Raw genomic sequence first — 20,773 nt, 5'->3', positions numbered from 1 at the left:
AGGTTAACGGCCTCAATAAAAATTATTTATTTTCCACATATTAAAGTATCTTAGACACTAGCTCCTTCAAAGTCTTATTATATTGTATCAATCTTTTTTTTATTTGATACTGATTTCATCTCAATAAGGTCGAGGGTGAGAGAAGCCTTTTCTAGCTGACTTGGTTTGTGGCAGGCATCAGCCTTGATTGGTCAGAGCATCCATACAAAAACAACCCTTCACAATCACAGTCACACCTGTAAACTCTTCAATGTGTATCTCAAATACATTTATGTATTTATAATGTGGGAGGACGAGAATAAAATTTATACAACCACAGGGAGGGTTCGCAATTTCCAAGATTCTAATCAGGAACATCTTAACATGAGACATATGTCTTAACAACTAACAACTATCCATGCATCCATCTATCCAGCCATCCATCCATCCATCATCTGAGCCCCTTATCCTCATAAGAGACTGCTGGAGCCTGTCCAAGCTGTCATTGGGCAGGAGGGGTGGTACACCCTGGACAAGTTTGCAGCCAATCGCAGGGTACATGGAGACATACAACAGTCGCACTCCCAATCACACCTCGGGGCAATTTAAAGTCTCCAATGAATGCATGTTTTTGGGAAATGGGAGGAAACTGGAGTGCCCAGAGAAAACGTACGCAAGCACGGGGAGAACATGGAAACTCCAAACAGGGGGAGGCCGGGATTTGAAACCTGTTGCTCAGAACTGTGTGGAAAACGCTAAAACCAGTCGTCCAAAGTGCCGCCTCACTAACGAAATGTTAGTGAATTAATGGAAAGCTATCATGTATTGGATGACATGAGTTTATGGATGAAGTGAAGTTCAAGTCTGCATGTATTCAAAGAAAATGTTTCACCATGGTGGAAGAAAGGGGAGTCATAAAGGGACAATTTAAAGTTTAAACATCTTACAAAAAAAAAAAAAACAACACATAAACAGCCGAAGTACCAGCTGGTCGCAGCACAGACACTCACCGTCTCTCCTGTGCAACTTTGCGTGGTGGGCGGCGTAACTGACTGACGACTGCGAGGAGCTCTGAAAAGACGAGCGCAGCAATGTGGACACCAAAGGGCTGTTGCAATTATCTGCCGGGGAACAACAACAAGAGTGACAACAGTGACTTTTATTTTTAGTCACATGTAAACAATGTAAATGAGCAGGGATGGAATTAATGAGCCGCAAAAAAAAAATCTTAATTTGGCTGTATTAGAATAACCCTTTGAAATTTTTTCACTTGCATATTTACATAGATACGCTGCATCACACTGAGATTTTAATCATGCTCATGACAATGATACCCTCATTCTTAGGTGACCGTCTTTGTTTTAGTTTTGGTCAACATGAACAATGACTAATACAATGGTCCATTGATTTCAACTTTTTTTCAAATATGAACAGTCGCTTGGTCGATGTTTTGCCTTGTGTTGTGAAAATTTCAGTTGGAAAAGTTGAGTATTACTGTCGACAAAGCACTTTCAGCTGTTTATTGAATGGGAGAAACAAAATGAAAACTAACCAACCTATTTGTTATGCCCCTTAAAGCCATACATCAACACATGCCAAACGCTACACCGTGTGTTAGGGATTCTGTGAGACTTTTGACTTTATTACATATTATCTATCTTAATATATTATTCAAAACAGTCTTACGTTTGTCATTAAAAACAAAAGAAGTGGTTGTGTTTTTGGCAGGGCTCTAATGAAAACAAAAAGTATGACACTGGTTTTCATGACCAGTGTCCAATTCTGTTGAATGAAAAAAGTTGTACCACAAGTAAAACATAAAAGTGTAAATGGCGAATTACTTTTAAAATTGACAATCACCTTTTTAAAACTTGTAAACAAGTTAAAATGTTCATTTAAAAATTAATCGATTTATTCATTTTACGAGCTGCTTACAGTATCTTCGCAAGGATCGTGGGAGTGCTGGAGCCTATTCCAGCTGTCATCGGGCAGAGGCGGGGTACACTAATGCCCTAAAGCTAATGCCCTAACCAGATGTTCCACTGTGCTGCCTAATGAAACACCCCCCCCCCAAAAAAAAAAAAAAACTGCCAATTTTATTGTTGCTGGTATTTGTTTTTAATTTTTTTTAAAAAATGACTTCTCTCGGCGGCACGGTGGTTCAGCTGGTAAAGCATTGGGCTCAAAGTTCTGAGAACCTGGGTTCGAACCCGGACCCACCTGTGTGGAGTTTGTCTGTTCTCCCCACACCTGCGTGGGTTTTCTCCGGGCACTCAGGTTTCCTCCTACATCCCAAAAAAATGCAACATTAATTGGACAGTCTAAATTGCCCCTAGCTGTGATTGTGAGTGCGGCTGTTTGTCTCTGTATGCCCTGCGATTGGCTGGCAATCAGTTCAGGGTGTACCCCGCCTCCTGCCCGTTGACAGCCAGGATAGGCTCCAGCACTCCCCATGATTCTCGTGAGAATAAGCACCAAAGAAAATGGATGGAGTTGCAAATATAATCAAAACTTAAAGGACATGTATGGTAATACAGTCAAATATTCTGTCTGTAATTTGGATACATATTGTTCTAAGTGTAAAGACATTGAAAAATAAGTTATTATATTCATTATATATATTTCAATTTCCTCAGATGATTAATCAGTTATTGGCATTTTATTTTGTCAAATATAGGTCTTTGAAATTATATCAGTCTTAGAAAAAAAAAATCCAAATTTGTTCCTGTTTAATACATAACCAGTAATATTTAAGATTTAGAAAGGCAACAGAATGATTCTTGTACAGATTATTATCTTTAAGTTACATCAGGGAAACAATTGCAACCCAGCATTTCAAAATACATTGTGTTCACATTCTATATGCTGTTCTTGATTTTTGCATCCATGCTTCAGTAATTAAGCAGGACTGTTTGCCCTGACATGGATTCATCCAGTTTGCAGCATGACGGTAGAAAATAAAGGAAGTTGCGAGCTGTGGGACGCCTTGGTGCAAAGGGCGTCTTTACCTGTCGGCGTTGCAGCTTTGAAAGCAAGGATTAGAGAAAATAACAAGGCTGCCTCACTTATCCAGCTCTCAGATGCTTCAAACAGTCTATTAACCCATGCAGTGACCCTTCAAACGAGACACAAAACGCTCCCCCTGAGTATGTGCTTGCATGTGAGTGCGCACATCAGCGTCCCATGTTGCAATGCAACAGGCAAGAGCTGGTTCAGTCTCGCCATCCAAACCTGTCAATCGCACACCCTTTTACCTCCCTCCTTCCCTCCCTTGATTCTTGGTCCCTACACCCCGAACCCCGCCACAATGAGAGCAGCCAGTCAAACAACAGCAGTCACTTCCCAGCTTGGATTAACTGAGTTGTTGCATTCAGACCCAGAATGACAGAGTGTAATGAAAACTGGCGCCAGTTTGATTACAATCATCGCTCCATCACTGTGCGTCTAAGAGCCCTTTGCCTCCAGGCTACAAAAAGCCGTATTAAGTCTTGGTCAAGTTTGTTTATTTATTTCTTTTCTCCCGGCAACAGGCCATCCATCTGATGAACGATGCTGACAGCATGTGCTCCCTTGCATTTTGGAGCGTCCCACCACATTCCGACTGACCCGCTTTGATTGCACTCGCTCGTCGAGAGATTTCTCCGCTAATCCCGAGTTCCAAGTGTGACTAAAATGGATCAAGCCGTCTTATCCTGAGATTCAAATTGTTGGCGGGGCGGCAACCGCACTCACAGATGTTCATTGGAAGGGCGTGGGTGGTGGGGGGTGGGGAATGAGAGCGCTGGCATGGCATCTTGACACAGCACAGCCGGGGTTATTATGCAAGAACTGAGCTGGTAATCTGTCAAAAGTATCCTTGGTCCCACTTTTGATCCTCTTCTTGGATGAGCCTCCATCGTCTTATCTTGCTTTCCATTTGTTTACATGCACAACACTTCACCGTGAAGACTTGGCTGAGCTTCATGTTTGTGCTGCTGTAGGGTTATTATACCTTAAAGAGGACATTGTACTGTGTGAGCGGTGGCCGAGACACGTCACAATTACATGACATTAACTCACAACACAGCACCATTAAGATACAACTGAAGTGAGTGCGGTACTCCCTCCGACTATATAACTCATAATGTAAAAATGAAGAACCCCGGCGGCCAATTCTGGCCTGCTGCATAATTTTATGTGGTCTGCCAAATCAAATCGTGGGCTTCAATTTCATGTCCCTTGCTAAAATACCAAAATTACAGATAGTCTTTGTTTTAAATACCACTGAGCTATTGCAAGCATTTCTTTGTCAATAGTCTCCATTTTTAAATATATTTTAAAAATATGAGCAAATAATGTTTGACTGACCTCTGATTTCCAAACTAGTGATCCATTCATTTGTTGTATCCATGGAATAATAGACAAATATATAGTAGTAGATTCATGGTGTTCACAGCAGGGATGTTTGATGCCACTTTTTTTACCCAGATAACAGTACAAGTCACTCTTGTATCTTCACCATTACTGGCTTACTCTATTTTTTTTTATTTTACTTAAGTATCTAAAAGGCACAGTGGAGCAACTGGTTGGAGCATTGGCCTCACAGTTCTGAGGGTCGGGGTTCAAATCCCGACCCCACATATGTGGAATTTGCATGTTCTCCGCGTGGCTATGTGAGTTTTCTATGTGCACTCTGGTTTCTTCCCACATCCAAAAACATGCATTAATTGGAGACTTAATTTGCCCTAAATTTTGACTGCAAATGGGTGTCTCTCTCTATGTGCCCTGCAATTGTCTGCCAACCAGTTCAGGGTGTACCCTGCCTCCTACAAGATGACAGCTGGGATAGGCTCCAGCACTCCCGTGACCCTTGTGAGGATAAGTAGGTTAGAAAATGAATGGATGAATGAAGAAAAATTCACAAAACATGAACAGAGGAGAACATGTAACAAGATCATGAAAGATAAAAATGAACAAACAACTAAAAAGTAAGTGGCCTAATTGAAAAAGAAAACATGCCTACCATCGTACACATTTTAAGGCTTGTTTGCATTTCACCCATTTCAGTGTGTTTTCTTTTCAGGTTCATCAATTTTTCCATTCCATTTTCCATACTGCTCATCCTCACTAGGCCCGTGGACATGCTGGAGCCTATCCCAGCCAACTCCGGGTGGGAGGCAGGGAACACCCAGAACTGGCAAACCAGAGTACCTGGAGAAAATCCACACAGGCAAGAAGAGACCATGCAAATGCCACACAGGCGACAACTGTGGCCAGATTTGAACCAGGTCCTCAGAACTGTGAGGCAGATGTGCTCACCGGTTGAGTACCGTGCCGCCATTCTTTACTATATCCCATCCATTCATTTTCTTCACCACTTATCCTCACGAGGGTCATGGGGAGTGCTGGAGCCTATCCCAGCTGTCAACGGGCAGGTGGCAGGGTACACCCTGAACTGGTTGCCAGCCAATCACAGGGCACCTTGAGACAAACAGCCCCACTCACAATCATACCTAGGGGCAATTTAGAGTGTCTAATTAATATTGCATGTTTTTGGAATGTCGAGGGAAACCTATGCAGGCACGGGGAGAACATGCAAACTCCACATAGGCGGGTGTGGGATTGAACGCGGGACCTCAGACCTGTGAAGCCAACGCTTTACCAGCTTTACCACCGTGGCGCCCCCATTCTTTACTTTATTCATAAAAATTAAAAACAGTGGGTGAAATTTCATGAATCTGCATGTTTGGATACATTGTTTAGCAATAATAATTTGGGTGTTATACAACATTTCCTGTTTTTTTTTTTTAATTTTGTATTATTATTATTCCATACTAATGTCTTTGTATTCCATCTTAATTCATTTGTTGTCCTTTTTTTATATTGATTAATAAAACACTTTCCAAAATATTTTATTTTAATGATACAATCAATGTTTTCAGTTCCAGAAAATCATTACAAGTATAGATATCGTTAAGGTTTTGAAATGTGTTTCTTTAGCTTTGGGTGTTATGGATATATTGAGATATATTGAGATATTTAGTTATAATGCATCTTTTTTTGTATATTTATTCAATAAAAAGGGAGCTCCATTGGTCCATTGGTAATATGAGTTCCTGGTAATCCAGAACAAATTATAGAGGTCACTTCCGATGTATATTAATGTCTCTATGCTCCGGACCAATGTTGTTACCTAGTGGCTTTTGCATTTCCTTGCATGTTAATGCCATTTTATTTTGCCGTTTGCAATTGTGATTGTGACCTATCTTTAGCTACCATAAGTATGTCTTCTCCAAATTAATACAGTTCCCACTTGTCTTAATAAAATATCTGCGATATGCTTTTTGGTCGAACTAACGCGAGGATCTAGAATAAGTTATCACTCTCTTCTTGCAGTCTTCAAATCAGCCGTACTGTGTCACACAAATGAACTACTGCTCCATAAAACATGTTTTAATAAAACTAACGCAAGGATCAGGAATTACATCACACCGTTCCCCCTCCTTTTATAGCCTTTTTAAAATCAGACTGTCGTGTCCTGCTCATCGCACACTTCTTTTTTCCATCCTTTTTTTTACAGCCCTCTTGAAGGCTGTGGGAGCCCAGGACAATGAGCCACTGCTATGTGTGACATGCTTTGATTAAAATAACCCAAGGATGAAGAATTACAGTCCAGTGTTCACCCTTTGTTTTTTACAGGCTTGCTGTAATCAGTGTGTCTTTTGGCAGTCATTCTTATTTTTTCTTTCCAGACATGATAATGTCACCCAGTTGTGCATTGCTTCAAAACAAAAAACACCAGGAACAATGGATTATAATTGACAACACAAATGTTTAATTGACTCTGACTCAGTTGCATTAGAGCGTGTTTAGTATGTTTTCTATGAGTTTCATCCATCCTGTGTCCATTTCTTATTGTTACTATATTTGCAAATTCGAACCATCAAAAGACATTTGTCAACAAGGTGGTGGGCCTGGTGCTGATTTAACATTTATGCATACAATACCAGTCATAAAACAGTTAATTTAAGGTGAGGGGTGCCGGACACAGGGAGGCCAACCACAGCATTAGGGCACTGCCAATATCCCCCACTCAACAGAGTTATGTTGATAAACAAGCGTTATCACGTGTTGGTAGGAAGTGAGGGTGAGAGAGTGTAAGAGACACATTTAATTGACCCCTCCGTGGATATTGCGCAATCCGCGTCACTGACCAATCAGAGGCCAGAGATCTGCATAAACCAAAGCCCGTTTTTGCTCCCGCCATTTTCTCAGAAAACATTGCATGGTCCAGTATAGGTTTTGTTAGCGTTTTATCACGTATTTGGGTTATTTAACAAAAAATATGGTTAAGAGGTGTAGTCACGGACTTTGTAATAGTGACGACAGGTATCCTGAAAGGCTAGTTGGTGGAGTTCGATTCGTACCCTTTCCAAAACCGAAGACCCATTACGAAAAATGCCTTCGATGGATCAAACTTTGTGGAAGACCGCATCATCAACTAAATCCATCTAATATCAACCGGAACAGATATGTTTGCACAAAGGTATGCCTTATATTTGATTTTTAATACATGTCTCGTATAAATGAATTCGAAGTTCTTTGCTAGCATAACATTGCTACGTGTGAACGATTGACACACTTATTCTTTGTTGAACGATATTTAGCGATGATCGGACTGCACAAACGTGTCGCTTTCTTGCCGGCTCGCGGCCGAAGCTTAACCAGACTGTGTTTGCCGAAGATATGCCCTATATTTGATTTTCAATACACGTCTCGTATAAATGAATGAGACGTTCTTCGCTAGCGTAACATTGCTACGTGTGAATGATTGAATGAAATCAGAAGCATGGCGTCTCTCTCAGTTAAGAATGTATTGTATTTAGAATCTATAATATATCGTTGATTTGAATGAAATCCGAAGCATGGACTCTGTCTCAGTTAATAATGTATTGTATTGTATTGTATTATATTTGCCATTTTTACTAATTGTTTGTCTTACGTCAGCGCATGTGGCGTGACGTCACTTCAGGAGGCGTGGTTAAGTGCCCTGTACGGAGGGGTCAATTGTTTAGACAATGCCATATGTTGCTCACTTTTACAACTCTAAATTCACAGTTTCCCAACGCCTTTGTCCATATTAGTGTACACCATCATCTACATTCTACTGTATACGAAAACATTCTAACATGGATCAAAAACAATCCAATGCTAATCTGTAGTGTTCTTCAGGGAAATGTTTTCGGTCCTCGTAAATTGAGTTTGACTGTTTGTTGTTGTTGAGAAGACATTATTAAAATGGAGAACAACGCTGCATTTTCTCCACTTTTCACTTCCTATATCTGTTCCAATACTTTTGACCACATAGGGCACTGCACAGAGTGCTATAGGCAAGGTTATTTGCATAACACATTTCAATTTCAAAGGCGACTCAGTATGCTTTTACATAAATGAAATAAAAGAGCAAAATAAGACAAGTGAAATTAAATATTTAAAATAACAATACATAATTAACTGAATTACATGGAATAGAAAATAATATAAAACTTTAATGCATTGGGGCAAAAAAATTAAGACTGTTATTATAAAATATGAATAAACCTACAGTATGATGGGAATAAAGTGCAGTCGTTAAAGGATAATGTTCTATATTTTGGGTGAACAAAGCTTGTGTAATTTTCAAGAAAAACTGTGAAATTGCACATTTCCAACTTGTGACAAGTCGGCGATGCAATTAATTGTCGCTAAAGGTTGCTTTAAATGTTTGTACTTTGATTCCAGAAATGCAAAAATCGGATGTAACACAGCACCTTAAAACGACAGAATGTATTCATCTGTGTTATTAGAAACACTAGTATGTATCATTTACCACAAGAGGTTCGCCATGAAAGTTGGTGTGGAAATTCATTCATTCATTCATTCATCTTCCATTTTGCGTCTCCTCACTATGGTCTCAGGAGTGCTGGAGCCTATCCCAGCTATCTTTCGGTGAGAGGCGGTGAACACCCTGAACTGGGTGCCAGGCAGTTGAAGGGCATTTTGGCAGAAACGTGATCCAAAATTGTCAACGTATGACACTATTAGGAAAAATGTATTTGTAAAATGATCAGTTCTTACAAAAAGGTGACATTCGGCAACCATGATTTTTATTTACTTGATCGGAAGACTTTGAAGTCAACCCTCATTCAGTATTTCTTAGCTCTCTCCATCTCCATAAAGGCTTCTGAGCAGACTGAATGAAATGCAGCCTGAATTGGCATTTGATTCAAGTCTTGGCTGTATCAGGTCTAATAAATGCTGCTTGAACATGTTTAGTTTGCATTTGGGGTTCTCTTAGCCAAACTGAGTCAATAGATTTTTCTTTGTTTGTATTCTTTACACATACCAGTAAGGTCTCCTGGGCCTAAACCATTTAGTGATTGGTGGACTAGTGTTAACACTTTAATATGTATTGTTTAACTAACTGTCAGCCAGTTAGAAGACTTAAGAAGTGGCGTATACGGCATGATGACTTTTATTTTTTTCATCCACTTCAGGACTATAGCAGTTTCTACTTGCAATGATAGCGCGGTACCCGTAATGCCCAGACAGTTGTATAATTTAAAAGATTGTGCAACATTTCTGTGAAAAATATACCGCAAACTTGGAAGTAATTTTGGACATTCGAAACCATTCTCATACATAACATCATCATATTTCATGAAGTGTTAGCACACCTCACTAGCCCTCATTGCAGTCAGCATCAAACAATTGGTTGTAGTACTTTAAATGAAGCTCTAGACTTCCACATGGAAGGAACTAGATAGCTGGCTGTCACTGATTGATAGGTATGTACACAGTGTTCTCTTGCTTATGTATATTAAAGTTCAGCATTGCCGCCGTCAACATTTTTTTTTAATATATACAGGGATTTCTGAATTTAGAGTTTTGTGAGGTTTTTGTATCGATTGGTATGTACGCAGTGTTCACTTGCTAATGTATATTAAAGTTCAGCATTGCCACCGTCAACATTTTTTTTATATATACAGGGATTTCTGAATTTAGAGTTTTGTGAGGTTTTTGTAGTAACATATATACTTGGCAGCACTGAGCTCTGGTGGTTGGGATATAGCTTAAGTAAGTGCAAAACAGAGAGGATATTTTAATATGATTTCCCCACACAGCAGACAGAATACTGTATATGACTGTGAATATTGTATGTATGTGGGGGTTCTCCGTGTGTGTTATAGTGGCACTAAGCAGGGCCAAAAATACTACTCATGTTAAGTCAACACACCACAGAGAGGAGCAATGTTAACAAGCCTACGAAATTGGAATAAATGAAAACAAATCTCTAAATATATAAAAAATGAAAAAAATTTCTAAATATATAAAATCAGTCTTCAAAACTTGAATAATCAGGGCTACCTCCGAGCTCCTAGACATTGTGGGCACGTTGAACGGACGCACCAAAAGCAATCAAAGATACTGAAGGGGTGATATCGTATATGACGTAACATGAGGTTATGAGGCCTAACTTCAAACTTGAATGGTTAATGGGGACTATAATCATAAAAATAAGCACACATCAACTCACCCCCATTGCTGGTGACATAATGTCACAGCCGAACATGACGCCTGATGACAGTGGGACAATAGGAGGAAACCCAAGTATTTAGAGCCACTGCTCCATTCAATAGTTACCCACAAAGCCATGCTGTCTCTTGAGAAAGTTTACAAACTATTCGGCATACAATTGGCACTGCATAGTCAGGTGCTGGTGTTGATGTGCACCTCACCATGTCAGCGAGGTGTTCTATAAATTGAGGCATCCAGCAAAGATGCATTTTCAGGGTGTCAGGGCGTTCGCTTCCTTATTGAGTGCTGGAGAATGGGCCTTGTTATCGAAGCCAAGCACAGCTAAGTCACAACAGAGAAGCACAGCAAAATGAAAAAAATGTCCTTTGTCCTTATATGGTGAGTGGGGAAACTCACACTACAAAGTATTTGTGCCAGCCTTGTGACATCACGTGGTATTTTAGTCCCACCCACAAAATCAGGAAATGATAAAAAAGATACTTGTGTTACAGAATATCTCAACTTCTTCTTTTCCTTTCGGTTTGTCCCGTGAGGGGTCGCCACAGCGTGTCATTTTTTTTCATCTTAACTAATCGTGTGAATCCTCCTCTCGAACACCCGCTGTTCTCATGTCCTCCATCACAACATCCATCAACCTTTTCTTTTGTCAACAATTCTGCAATTGTCATGGTCCTGCCCTGGCTGTGCGGGTGGCCGCGCTAATTGGGAGGCGCACACCTGCGCCTCATCCTGACTGATTGTCACTGGTGTATATAGGACCATGGGGACGACTGGTCCGGTGCCAGATCGTTGAAACTCATGCCCCGTTCCAGCACACACTCCCGTATCTCTTATCGTATTCCTGTTTGTACCGACCTCCACCTGTTCTCCGACCGACCCCGTAAGCCTGACACCTTTGATACTTCTGCCTGCTCTGATCGATCTCCCGTGTACCGACCCCTGCCTGCCCACGGACCTGCTCTCTATGCCCGACTTCCTGAGTACCGCTGCTGGACCTGACTGCCTGCCCGATCCCCGACCTTGGGATAATAAACGTTTTTCCCAAATTACCTCTGCATCTTCCGTGTACTCCTGCATTTGGGTCCTACCTCCATTCCGATTGGTCGTGACAGAAATATAGTTTAATAAGTGCTTGAATATATTTTCAGCACTTCAAATATATTTAATGTACAGATTTCTGTTCAGTGACACTTTAAAGTAAGAGTTGTTTGAAGGACCGCCTATGGCCTTTCATCTTACATGTTTGAATTGAACTAAAAGACTTTTGTGAGAGTAAATTGTAGTTTGGGTGGACATTTTGATGTGATGTGAATATACAATGTTTAATTCTCATTTGTTTTGTGTTGCAGTTTTACACTAAACTTCAAATTGGACTGAGAAAAAATAAGCTTGATATAAGCAAACAAGAACCATGCGAATCAGAGAATGAGAACAGTCGCTTTGAAATGTTGTAAAGTGTTTTTATAAATGAATAGTAATAAATAAATAGTAAATGTCTATTTATATGGCGTTTTAATGACATTTTAAACTCTGAAAAATGTTCCAAATACAATTGATTGCAATGTGAAATCTTTTAAAACATAACAGAACTAAAGATCACCCAACTGCACAGAGTGGATTGTGTTCAGTTACCACTGAACAATGTTATGGAACCACAAGTCATTTGATGAATCCAACATGGCATTGTTGTGCATCAAAGACCTTGTAACTGTACCATGGACCCTTCCAATATGTAGACATGGTGTTCTGCCAAACATGGCTCATGAAGGCGATTTGCCCACAAAGCTGCGCCTCTGCCTCGGGGATAATGGAAAATCCTCTGAGGCTGACCCCTATATTTTCTTCAAATCGTGTAACCAAATGAAACCTGCAACACAGGCACATATGCAAAACTCCAAATGCCTGACATCAAAATTCACTTCAAAACCAAGTTTACCCCAGTTTGATTCAGACGTGACCAAAGGTAATCGTACCAATGGGTTCAATTGTAACAAACCACTTTCTCTCTCTTTGTCTCTGTCGCTCTCTCTCTTTCTCGAGCTCTTTCTCTCACCATCTCTCTCGCTGTGTATGTGTGTATGTTCTCCCCATGCCTAAGTGGGTTTTCTCCGGGCACTCCGGTTTCCTCCCACATCCCTAACAACATGCACTAATTGGAAACTCTAAATTGCCCCTAATTGTGATTGTGAGTGCGCTGTTATCTCTCTGCATCTGCCTGCAATTAGGTGGCAACCAGTTGAGGGTGTACTGCACCCTGCCTCCTGCCCGATGACAGCTGGGATAGGCTGCGATACTCCCGCGACCCTCATGAGGAAAAGCGGATCAGAAAATGGATTGATGGATGTATACATCCACATGTGTATCACACCACACGTATGCATGCGTCCATTTACACACACACGCATAAATGTATTTGCTACTTTGTGTGGACTATGACTCTGAGTTCATTGGGAGGACAACCACTTCCACTCTCGCTGGAATGATGCAACTCACATAGCCATCACTAGAGGGGTTTAGAGAGCCAGAATATCACTTTAGATTGCAAAACACTTCAACTAAAAACTAAAGTAAAAGCCAATCTTTTTTTTATGTAGTTGAGTGGACCGGCACCTTGTTGCTAGGCAGAATTGATGACACACACGTTTGATTTTAAAATTTCTCTCTCAATATTATTCAAACAAAAGACACTGTATTGCTCATATTTTGGAGACTTATTTCAGCAACATATAGTGCAGCTAAATTAAACACCATGTGTTTTTTTCAATTCACCATTGTAAGTTTCCGCTTTTTTGAAATGAAAGTGAGATGTAAGACTTGATAGCAGAATACCTTTTTTAATACAACTGTAGTATTTAGTATCCATTGTTGTTTAAAAAAAATATGTCTACTTTCCCCTTTTTTGTGACATAATTGAATTGTGAATTTGATTTTGAATATCCCTCCAATCATGATTGCAGAGAATTGGTTCTGCATCTACAGTGCCGTGAAAAACTATTTTCCCCCTAAAGATTTCTTTTTCTTTTTTTTTTGGGGGGGGGGGAAATAAATCTCAAACACAAAGGTTTAAAATCATGAAACCAATTTTAATATAACTCAAGAAATACAAAATACATTTGTCAAATGACATCTTAATTTATTATAACTCTATGCTCCTAGTTGTCACAATACTGCTCCATTTGGTTCATAACTACAAGGCTTCTAATGACATTTCTTTCTGGGAAAAAATATATGATCCGGACCTGAAACAGAAATCAGAAATGAAGAAATGTACTGGCATCCTCACTGAAAATTGTTTTGTGTTATATAAACAGTAAAAGTGTGACAATTCTGCTGTGCTATATACATAGCAAAAACAATCTTATAAAGTGAATTTATCCTAATTCTAGTGAAAATATTTTACTCCACTTACTTTTAACCATTTTGCCAATTTACACCTAAGTTTTCTGAAAAGAAAGATCTTAGTCTTTCTCTTCTGTTTTATGTAGTGAAGTTAAATCTTTCTTAAAATAAGTACAGTAACTATTTTTCCAACAAGAAATAATGAGAAACAATTCATAGAGTAAGATTTTGTGTTTTTTCAGTGACTTGAAATCATGGTTTTTGACACAAATTATTTTCAGGGAGGTTCTAAAGAGACATGGTAACAGAACTATAGACACACTACTGCGATATCCTCTTGACAGTAGTACAGAACTACCAACTTCAAAGTTCAATACAAATCACAAAATCACTAGAAAAAAAAAACATCTAAATGGCCAGATTTTTAAAATCATGGCAAGCTGTATTAGAACAAAAATAAGTCTGAATAATCTTCAATTGCACAAAACTATTACAGTAAACCCTCTCTACTTTGCGCATCACCTATACCGGATTCAGTGCATCGCGAATATCTGAGCCCCCCCCCCCCAAAAAAAAAGAAAAACAAATAGCCGGATCGCTGTGTACCAATGCGCCATGACTTGGACCAATGAAGCCAAAAATAAATAAATGAAACAGCTTGCATAAATTAGTTCAGTACTGTAGCGGGAAGCCGTATTGATAGGGTGTAATGCGGCATCCCCATTGAAACAACAAGGACCTATGAAGCAAATAAATAAACCCATTTACCCCTACTTGGCGGCTTTTTACTTTTCACGGGTGGGTCTCTAATTAACCACGAAAAACAAGGGATTACTGTACTGTAAAATCAGTCGTTCAGTTATGCCTTTATCCTTTTAGGCCTCATTCTCAAATTACTTTTTTTAAGCCTAGTTATCCCATGTTAATGTTTAAGAAAATGTAAATATTGGGAAAATATAACCCAAGTGGATGTTAAAATGCTGTTGGTCAAAATTCTGTACTTGAAATTTAAATCTACTAAAGATGACATCTTGGAATAATCCCACCTTTTGCATGATTCCTTACCCACATAAGAATTGTTGACCACATATCATTGGTATTTTCCCAGATATTGTTGTCAAAGATTCCAAAAGAGTAGCTTTTAGGGGGAGATCTTACAAATTCAGGCGTCTATAGATTAAGTTGAATTTACTGTGCAGCCCCTAACATCACATTTCACGCATTATTATTTTCAGACAAATCCATCCAGGAGTTCCTGAGATACAGTATACCATCACTAGTGAAATTTTGCAAATTGTGTTACAAAATGTCTGTTAACATGGCAACCAACCTGATGTATTCAAGTTTTACATTTTTTAAAGAACATTATGGGTTCATATATAATGTAAAAATTTCAATGTTACCTTTATTATGTCCCGGTTGAAATGTACCTGCTACTCTGGTCTCGTCTTCTTTTTCTTCATCTGTAGAGTAGAGTAATATAAAAAGGACGAATTTCCGTGCCTGCGTGGCTTTTCTCTGAGCGTTACAGTTTCCTCACACATCCCAAAAACATGCATTATAGTAAGAGAAAAGAACACAAATGCAAAGAACACAAATGGCTAAGTCTTTAATGTCAACAGATAAATTGGGAACATTCTTAGAGATTACTAGGTCTAATATGTGACTTTGAAAGAGGGTTGTGGTTTTTCCACCCATCTATCTATCTACCTATCTATCTATCTATCTATCTATCTATCTATCTATCTATCTATCTATCTATCTATCTATCTATCTATCTATCTATCTATCTATCTATCTATCTATCTATCTATCTATCTATCTATCTATCTATCTATCTATCTATCTATCTATCTATCTATCTATCTATCTATCTATCTTCTATCTATCTATCTATATTGTTTTTAATGACTCACATTTGCAATATTATTATATAGTATATAGTAATATTATATTAAGTAATAAAGTAGTAATATAACTAATTTATAAGATAAGTTATATTACTTGACAAATGCTTTATTTAGAGCTTTTATCCAGTTGAAATGTGCTGTCTGCCTCATTTCCTCGTTGTGCAGCATCAATTCTATGGGGCTTTGAGGTCACATGACTGAAACAGCCAATCAGAAAATTCCCTTGCCTTGACCAATCAGAAAATTGGATTGAATTTTCACCTGTTGTACCCACAAGTGCCACAGGGGACATGTGTGTACTCATAGGTTCTGAGGTTTCTAGCTCCCTGAGGACATTCTTTGAAACTTTTACAGAACATTTATTAGGACTAATGGAGCTAATTTAAGCATTATCTTTGTGAGGACCATCCAAAATGTCCTCACAAAGCGGAATGTCCTCACAAAAAAGGTGTTTTGCCAAGGGTTGGTCCACACAAGGATAGCAATACAAGTGCACCCACCCACACACACACACACACACACACACACACACACACACACACACACACAATATTTTACCCATTGTATTAGTGCACAGTGCACATAAATTAGACAGGTTTATGGGCTATCGCTAACAAACACAGAGTGTCCAAAGATTTTCTATTGGGTTTAGGAACCTTGATATGCTTCTTACGGAGCCAGTCCTTGGTTTCCCTGGCTATGTGCTTCTGGTCATTGTCATTTTGAAAGATCCAGCCACGACCCATCTTCAATGCTCTGTTCTGGGCTTCTAAGGATCATTGAGACCCCACAAGGTGATATCTTAGATGGGGCTCCACTTCGATTGAGATTGACCGTCGTGTTTAGCTTCTTCCATTTTCTAATGATTGCTCCAACAGTGGACCTTTTTCCACCAAGCTGCTTGGCAATTTCTCTGTAGGCCTTTCCAGCCGTGTGGAGTTGTACAATTTTGTCTCTGGTGTCTTTGGACAGCTCTTTGGTCTTGGCCATGTTACAAGTTTGAGTCTTACTGATTGTATGGGGTGGATAGGTGTCTTTATGCAGCTAACGACCACACACAGGTGCATCTGATTCAGGATAATACATGGAGCGGAGGTGGACATTTAAAGGCGGACTAACTGGTCTTTGAAGGTCAGAATTCTAGCTGATAGACAGGTGTTCAAATACTTATTTGCAACTGTATCACAGTAGACATGCTCCTACGACAAAAATTTCAGACCCCTCCATGATTTCCAAGTGGGAGAACTTGCAATGTAGCAGGGTGTTCAAATACTTATTTTCTTTATTGTATAATTGCAGAGGGAGGACAGATGTCAGAATAAAATTGATGGATTATGTCCTGATCAAAATCACACTACAAAGTATTTGTGCCAGCCTCGTGACATCACGTGACATTTTAGCTCCACCCACAAAATCAGAAAATGATGAAAAAGATACTTGTGTTATAGAATATCTCAAATTCTTCTTTTTCTTTCAGCTTGTCCACAGTGTTTCATCCTTTTCCATCTAAGCCTATCTCCTGCATCTTCCTCTCTTAACACCAACTGCCCTTGTGTCTTTGCTAACTATATTTATCAATCTCCGTGGAGTTCCTCTAGCTCTCTTGTCTGGCAGCTCCATCCACATCACCCTTATAGGAAGACTCTTTATAATTTATATGTACAATAAACCCTCCAATGTAAAGTAGTATTATTATTACATATATTTTGGACATTAATTGAAAAAAAAAAATAAAGAACAGTTTTGAAACCCAAAGAAACTCTGGATATGTACCAGCTTTCACAGCCTTACCGGAAGATACGTCCTTAACCCTGCCCCTGACATTACCGGCACTTAGCATTACAGACCATTTGTTCTAGCTAGGCCAAGATGTCGAGGTGTTGTGCACCAAACTGCAACAAAACTGAGAAAACGCACCCAAATTTGTCCTTCTTTAACCTCAACCTGACAGGATAAAGCTGTAGCTGTCACATTGAGGCTCGTTCATCAACCGGGGAAATTTGCTTACATCTAACCATTACTGGCTATTAGCCGGCTAGCTATAGCCTCTTATGCCGGTATTGTATAAGAAACAACATACTGTATGAGGCAGCATGGTGGAGCAGCTGTAAGGCGTTGGCCTCACAGTAATGAGGACCTGGGTTGAATCCCGGACCTCCCTCTGTGGAGGTTTGCATGTTCTCCCCTTGCCTGTATAGGGGTACCCTGCCTCCTACACATTGACAGCTCGGATAGGCTCCAGCTCTCCCACGACCCTCGCACAGGTAAGCGGCTAAGAAAAAGAATGGATGGATGAATATATAGGTGTCATCACTTTAGGGAAGTCCCTTTTTTTTTGCATTTTATATTGCAGATATAAATAAACCATTAGATAGTCCTTCGCCATACTCAGAAAATAAGCTTGCATTTTTTAAATTAAACTTTGGACATAGCCCATCAAATTCATATAGCCCACATAGCATTCCAAGACCATTAAAAATGTGTACTCACCGATTTTCCACGAGATGTACAAGTGGTCTTTTCATCAAACTGTCATGGATCATAAGTAAATTGATATGTAACACGTCTTTGTCCAAACAAACAACTTCATATCTATTATCTAGATTCTATGTTATGCAGACATGTTAATCGTGAGCCGAGTTCATTCTGATACACTCCATTTTTTGTTAGACCTTTGCAAACTCATGACAACACTGGCATTCCGCCACAGTTGGAATTAGGTCACATAGAGAATACGGACCCCAGTCTTTCAAAACGAGCCTGTTTGGAAGATCTTTGAGCTCCATATTTTTCAACTGTTGTTGTGATTTGTCGTCAGCGCCACGCCCCCTCTCCAACACGTCAAGTTCCGCCTGTGTATATTCTTGCTCAAACGCATAGGCTTGAACATTGTACATTATGCCATTTTTGTTTTGTTTGTAATTTTTTCACAAAAATCGGCCACAAAATGCCAGATCGTGGAAATTCTCTGTTCGGTGAAACATATCCACGAGCAATGGGGGGTCAGAACAGGAAGCAATCCAGGGGTGGAAAACTGATTGCGTGTCAGTTTTCCAGCCAGACTCATTGGAATGTCTGAGCGAGAGAGGAATTCCGATAATACTTTTCCAATTTGGAGATGTTTCTTGGTGAAATCTGTGGATAACTCTGGCATTAAAAAGAAACACTGAACCCTCATCTACTAACTTTTAATGTGTGCTCCCATTCCTATTACTTTCGACAAAGTCTTCCTTTAAACACCCTTGTACCAATGTACCTACTCTCTCACCAGGATGTTTCCACAACATCAAAGTCTGCTCCTTCTAATTTTCTCTCCCAAACATCTAACCATGGCTGTCCCTCTGATGAGCTAGATATTCTAATCCGATTCAACCTGTACGCTCCTAGAAAGAACCTTAAAAACTTTTTTTCTGCTACCTCTAACTCTGCTTCCTGTTGTCTCTTCAGTGCCACTGTCTATAATCCGTATGTAGCGCCTGTTTTGTATAAAATACTTCGACGAGCTAGCCACTTGAGTTCTTTCCTTACTCCAAAGTATGAAACTAATAAGTTAACTCAATGTTAATTACTCAAAATGTCTATTACAATTTTACTCTTTACCTGTGCATTTAATTCCCTATCAAAAAGTCTCTGGAAAAAAAAATTCCCCTTATGAGTTAATATTATCCTAATTTAAATAATGAAGCTACCAAATAAACTCACCACTATTTTAACTATCTTGCAGATAGTCAAATAATAAACTTGGCTTTGTAACAAAAACTGTGAACATTTAATAACAAAATAAAGGATGGAAAATCAAACATGTATACACAACAGTCACATAAACAAAATCAATATAACCAATACACAATGGACACATGCTAAGCTAGGGGCCCAAACAAATATGAATATAGCCAGCAAGCAAACAAAATTCAAACCCCAATGTCACTGCGGTGCTTCCAAAGGTAGGAGTGAAGAAAGGTGAAGGTGGTTTTCCTCTGTCCCGCGTCCTCACGGTCCTCATCCCTTTTTCTTCCTTGAAGTCCAAACACAGCCTCGCTAGCCGCATTAGCTCGACGCTAGCACCCTTGTCTGCTCCCTTGTGGTCCAACACACAGGCCTTGCTAGCTAGCATTAGCCGGTTGCTAGTGCCCAAGCAAGTCCCATGCATGCACTTAGCCCCTGTGGTAGCGGATACCTCCACCACGGTACGGCGTGATTTGAGTAGTCCACTCAAAGGACACACTATCCCAGTTGAACTTTCAACAGTCCTTGTCGAACGTGTTGATCAACTTTTGATAAATGTCCACTGTTCACTTTCTTTGTCCTTTCGTTGCCCTCCAACAACCACTTGTACCTTACACTCCGTCTACCATTTTTTTCTCTCTCTTTTTCCCGAGTCTCCTCAACATGTCACTTCCTGTCCTTCTTCAACAATGGTTACTACAATAAAATGACAAACAAAAGTATTTCTTTTTAACAAATGAATCAAACACATTTAAATACAAATCCCTCCAAAATAAAATACACTCAGTTTAACTAATATTTCACAACATTGCATAAAGAAAACCTATAACCTAATTGCTACTCTATTATACTGAAATTTTACCCGTACCAACTTTTAACCAGGTTACACCTACATCATGGATGGGTTCATCATTGTCTTCAGTCACTCACATTAGAAAAATGTACGCATGTGGTCAGTCAGATATGAAGTTACAGGTGTGGTCCACCAGTCATGCCCGCAGATATAAAGTTGTGTGTGTATTTCTGTTTGCAATTGTGAGTGTACCCTTTAAGAGCGGAGGGGGGGGGGTGGTGTCAGGTAAACTAGGAAGAAGAAGTAGCTGACCAGCTGCTCGTTTCTAAAGACTGTGTGCTTCCGTGTGTCGCTGGATCGGTCTTTTGTTGCGCTGAGAGTATGTGACAATTGTGCAGTGGCACAGCTTAGAGGGAACATTGGTCAAGACTACACAAAATAAACAATGTCTTTCAATATCTATGTATTT

The 20,773-nt window shown here is 39.6% G+C and overlaps 1 protein-coding gene across 4 annotated transcripts in view; it reads right to left on the bottom strand.

The window, feature by feature from the left end:
• LOC133512158 (contactin-associated protein-like 5) overlaps nucleotides 1–20,773 on the bottom strand; it is a 219,008-nt gene that overhangs the window by 155,472 nt on the left and 42,763 nt on the right. For 2 of the 4 annotated variants that reach the window (XM_061841507.1, XM_061841508.1), the window contains exon 2: nucleotides 990–1,100. In XM_061841507.1, coding sequence (XP_061697491.1) covers nucleotides 990–1,100 — 111 coding nt within the window. Of the gene's footprint in view, nucleotides 1–989; nucleotides 1,101–2,199; nucleotides 2,265–15,278; nucleotides 15,351–20,773 lie in introns of those variants that run through there. The other 2 variants (XM_061841509.1, XM_061841510.1) reach the window with 2 other exon arrangements.

The sequence above is a fragment of the Syngnathoides biaculeatus genome, chromosome 14 (assembly GCF_019802595.1).
Source record: "Syngnathoides biaculeatus isolate LvHL_M chromosome 14, ASM1980259v1, whole genome shotgun sequence".
Taxonomy (NCBI): Eukaryota; Metazoa; Chordata; class Actinopteri; order Syngnathiformes; family Syngnathidae; genus Syngnathoides; species Syngnathoides biaculeatus.
Note: the sequence above shows the minus strand (reverse complement) of the source record. Positions and strands in the feature narration are given on the sequence as shown.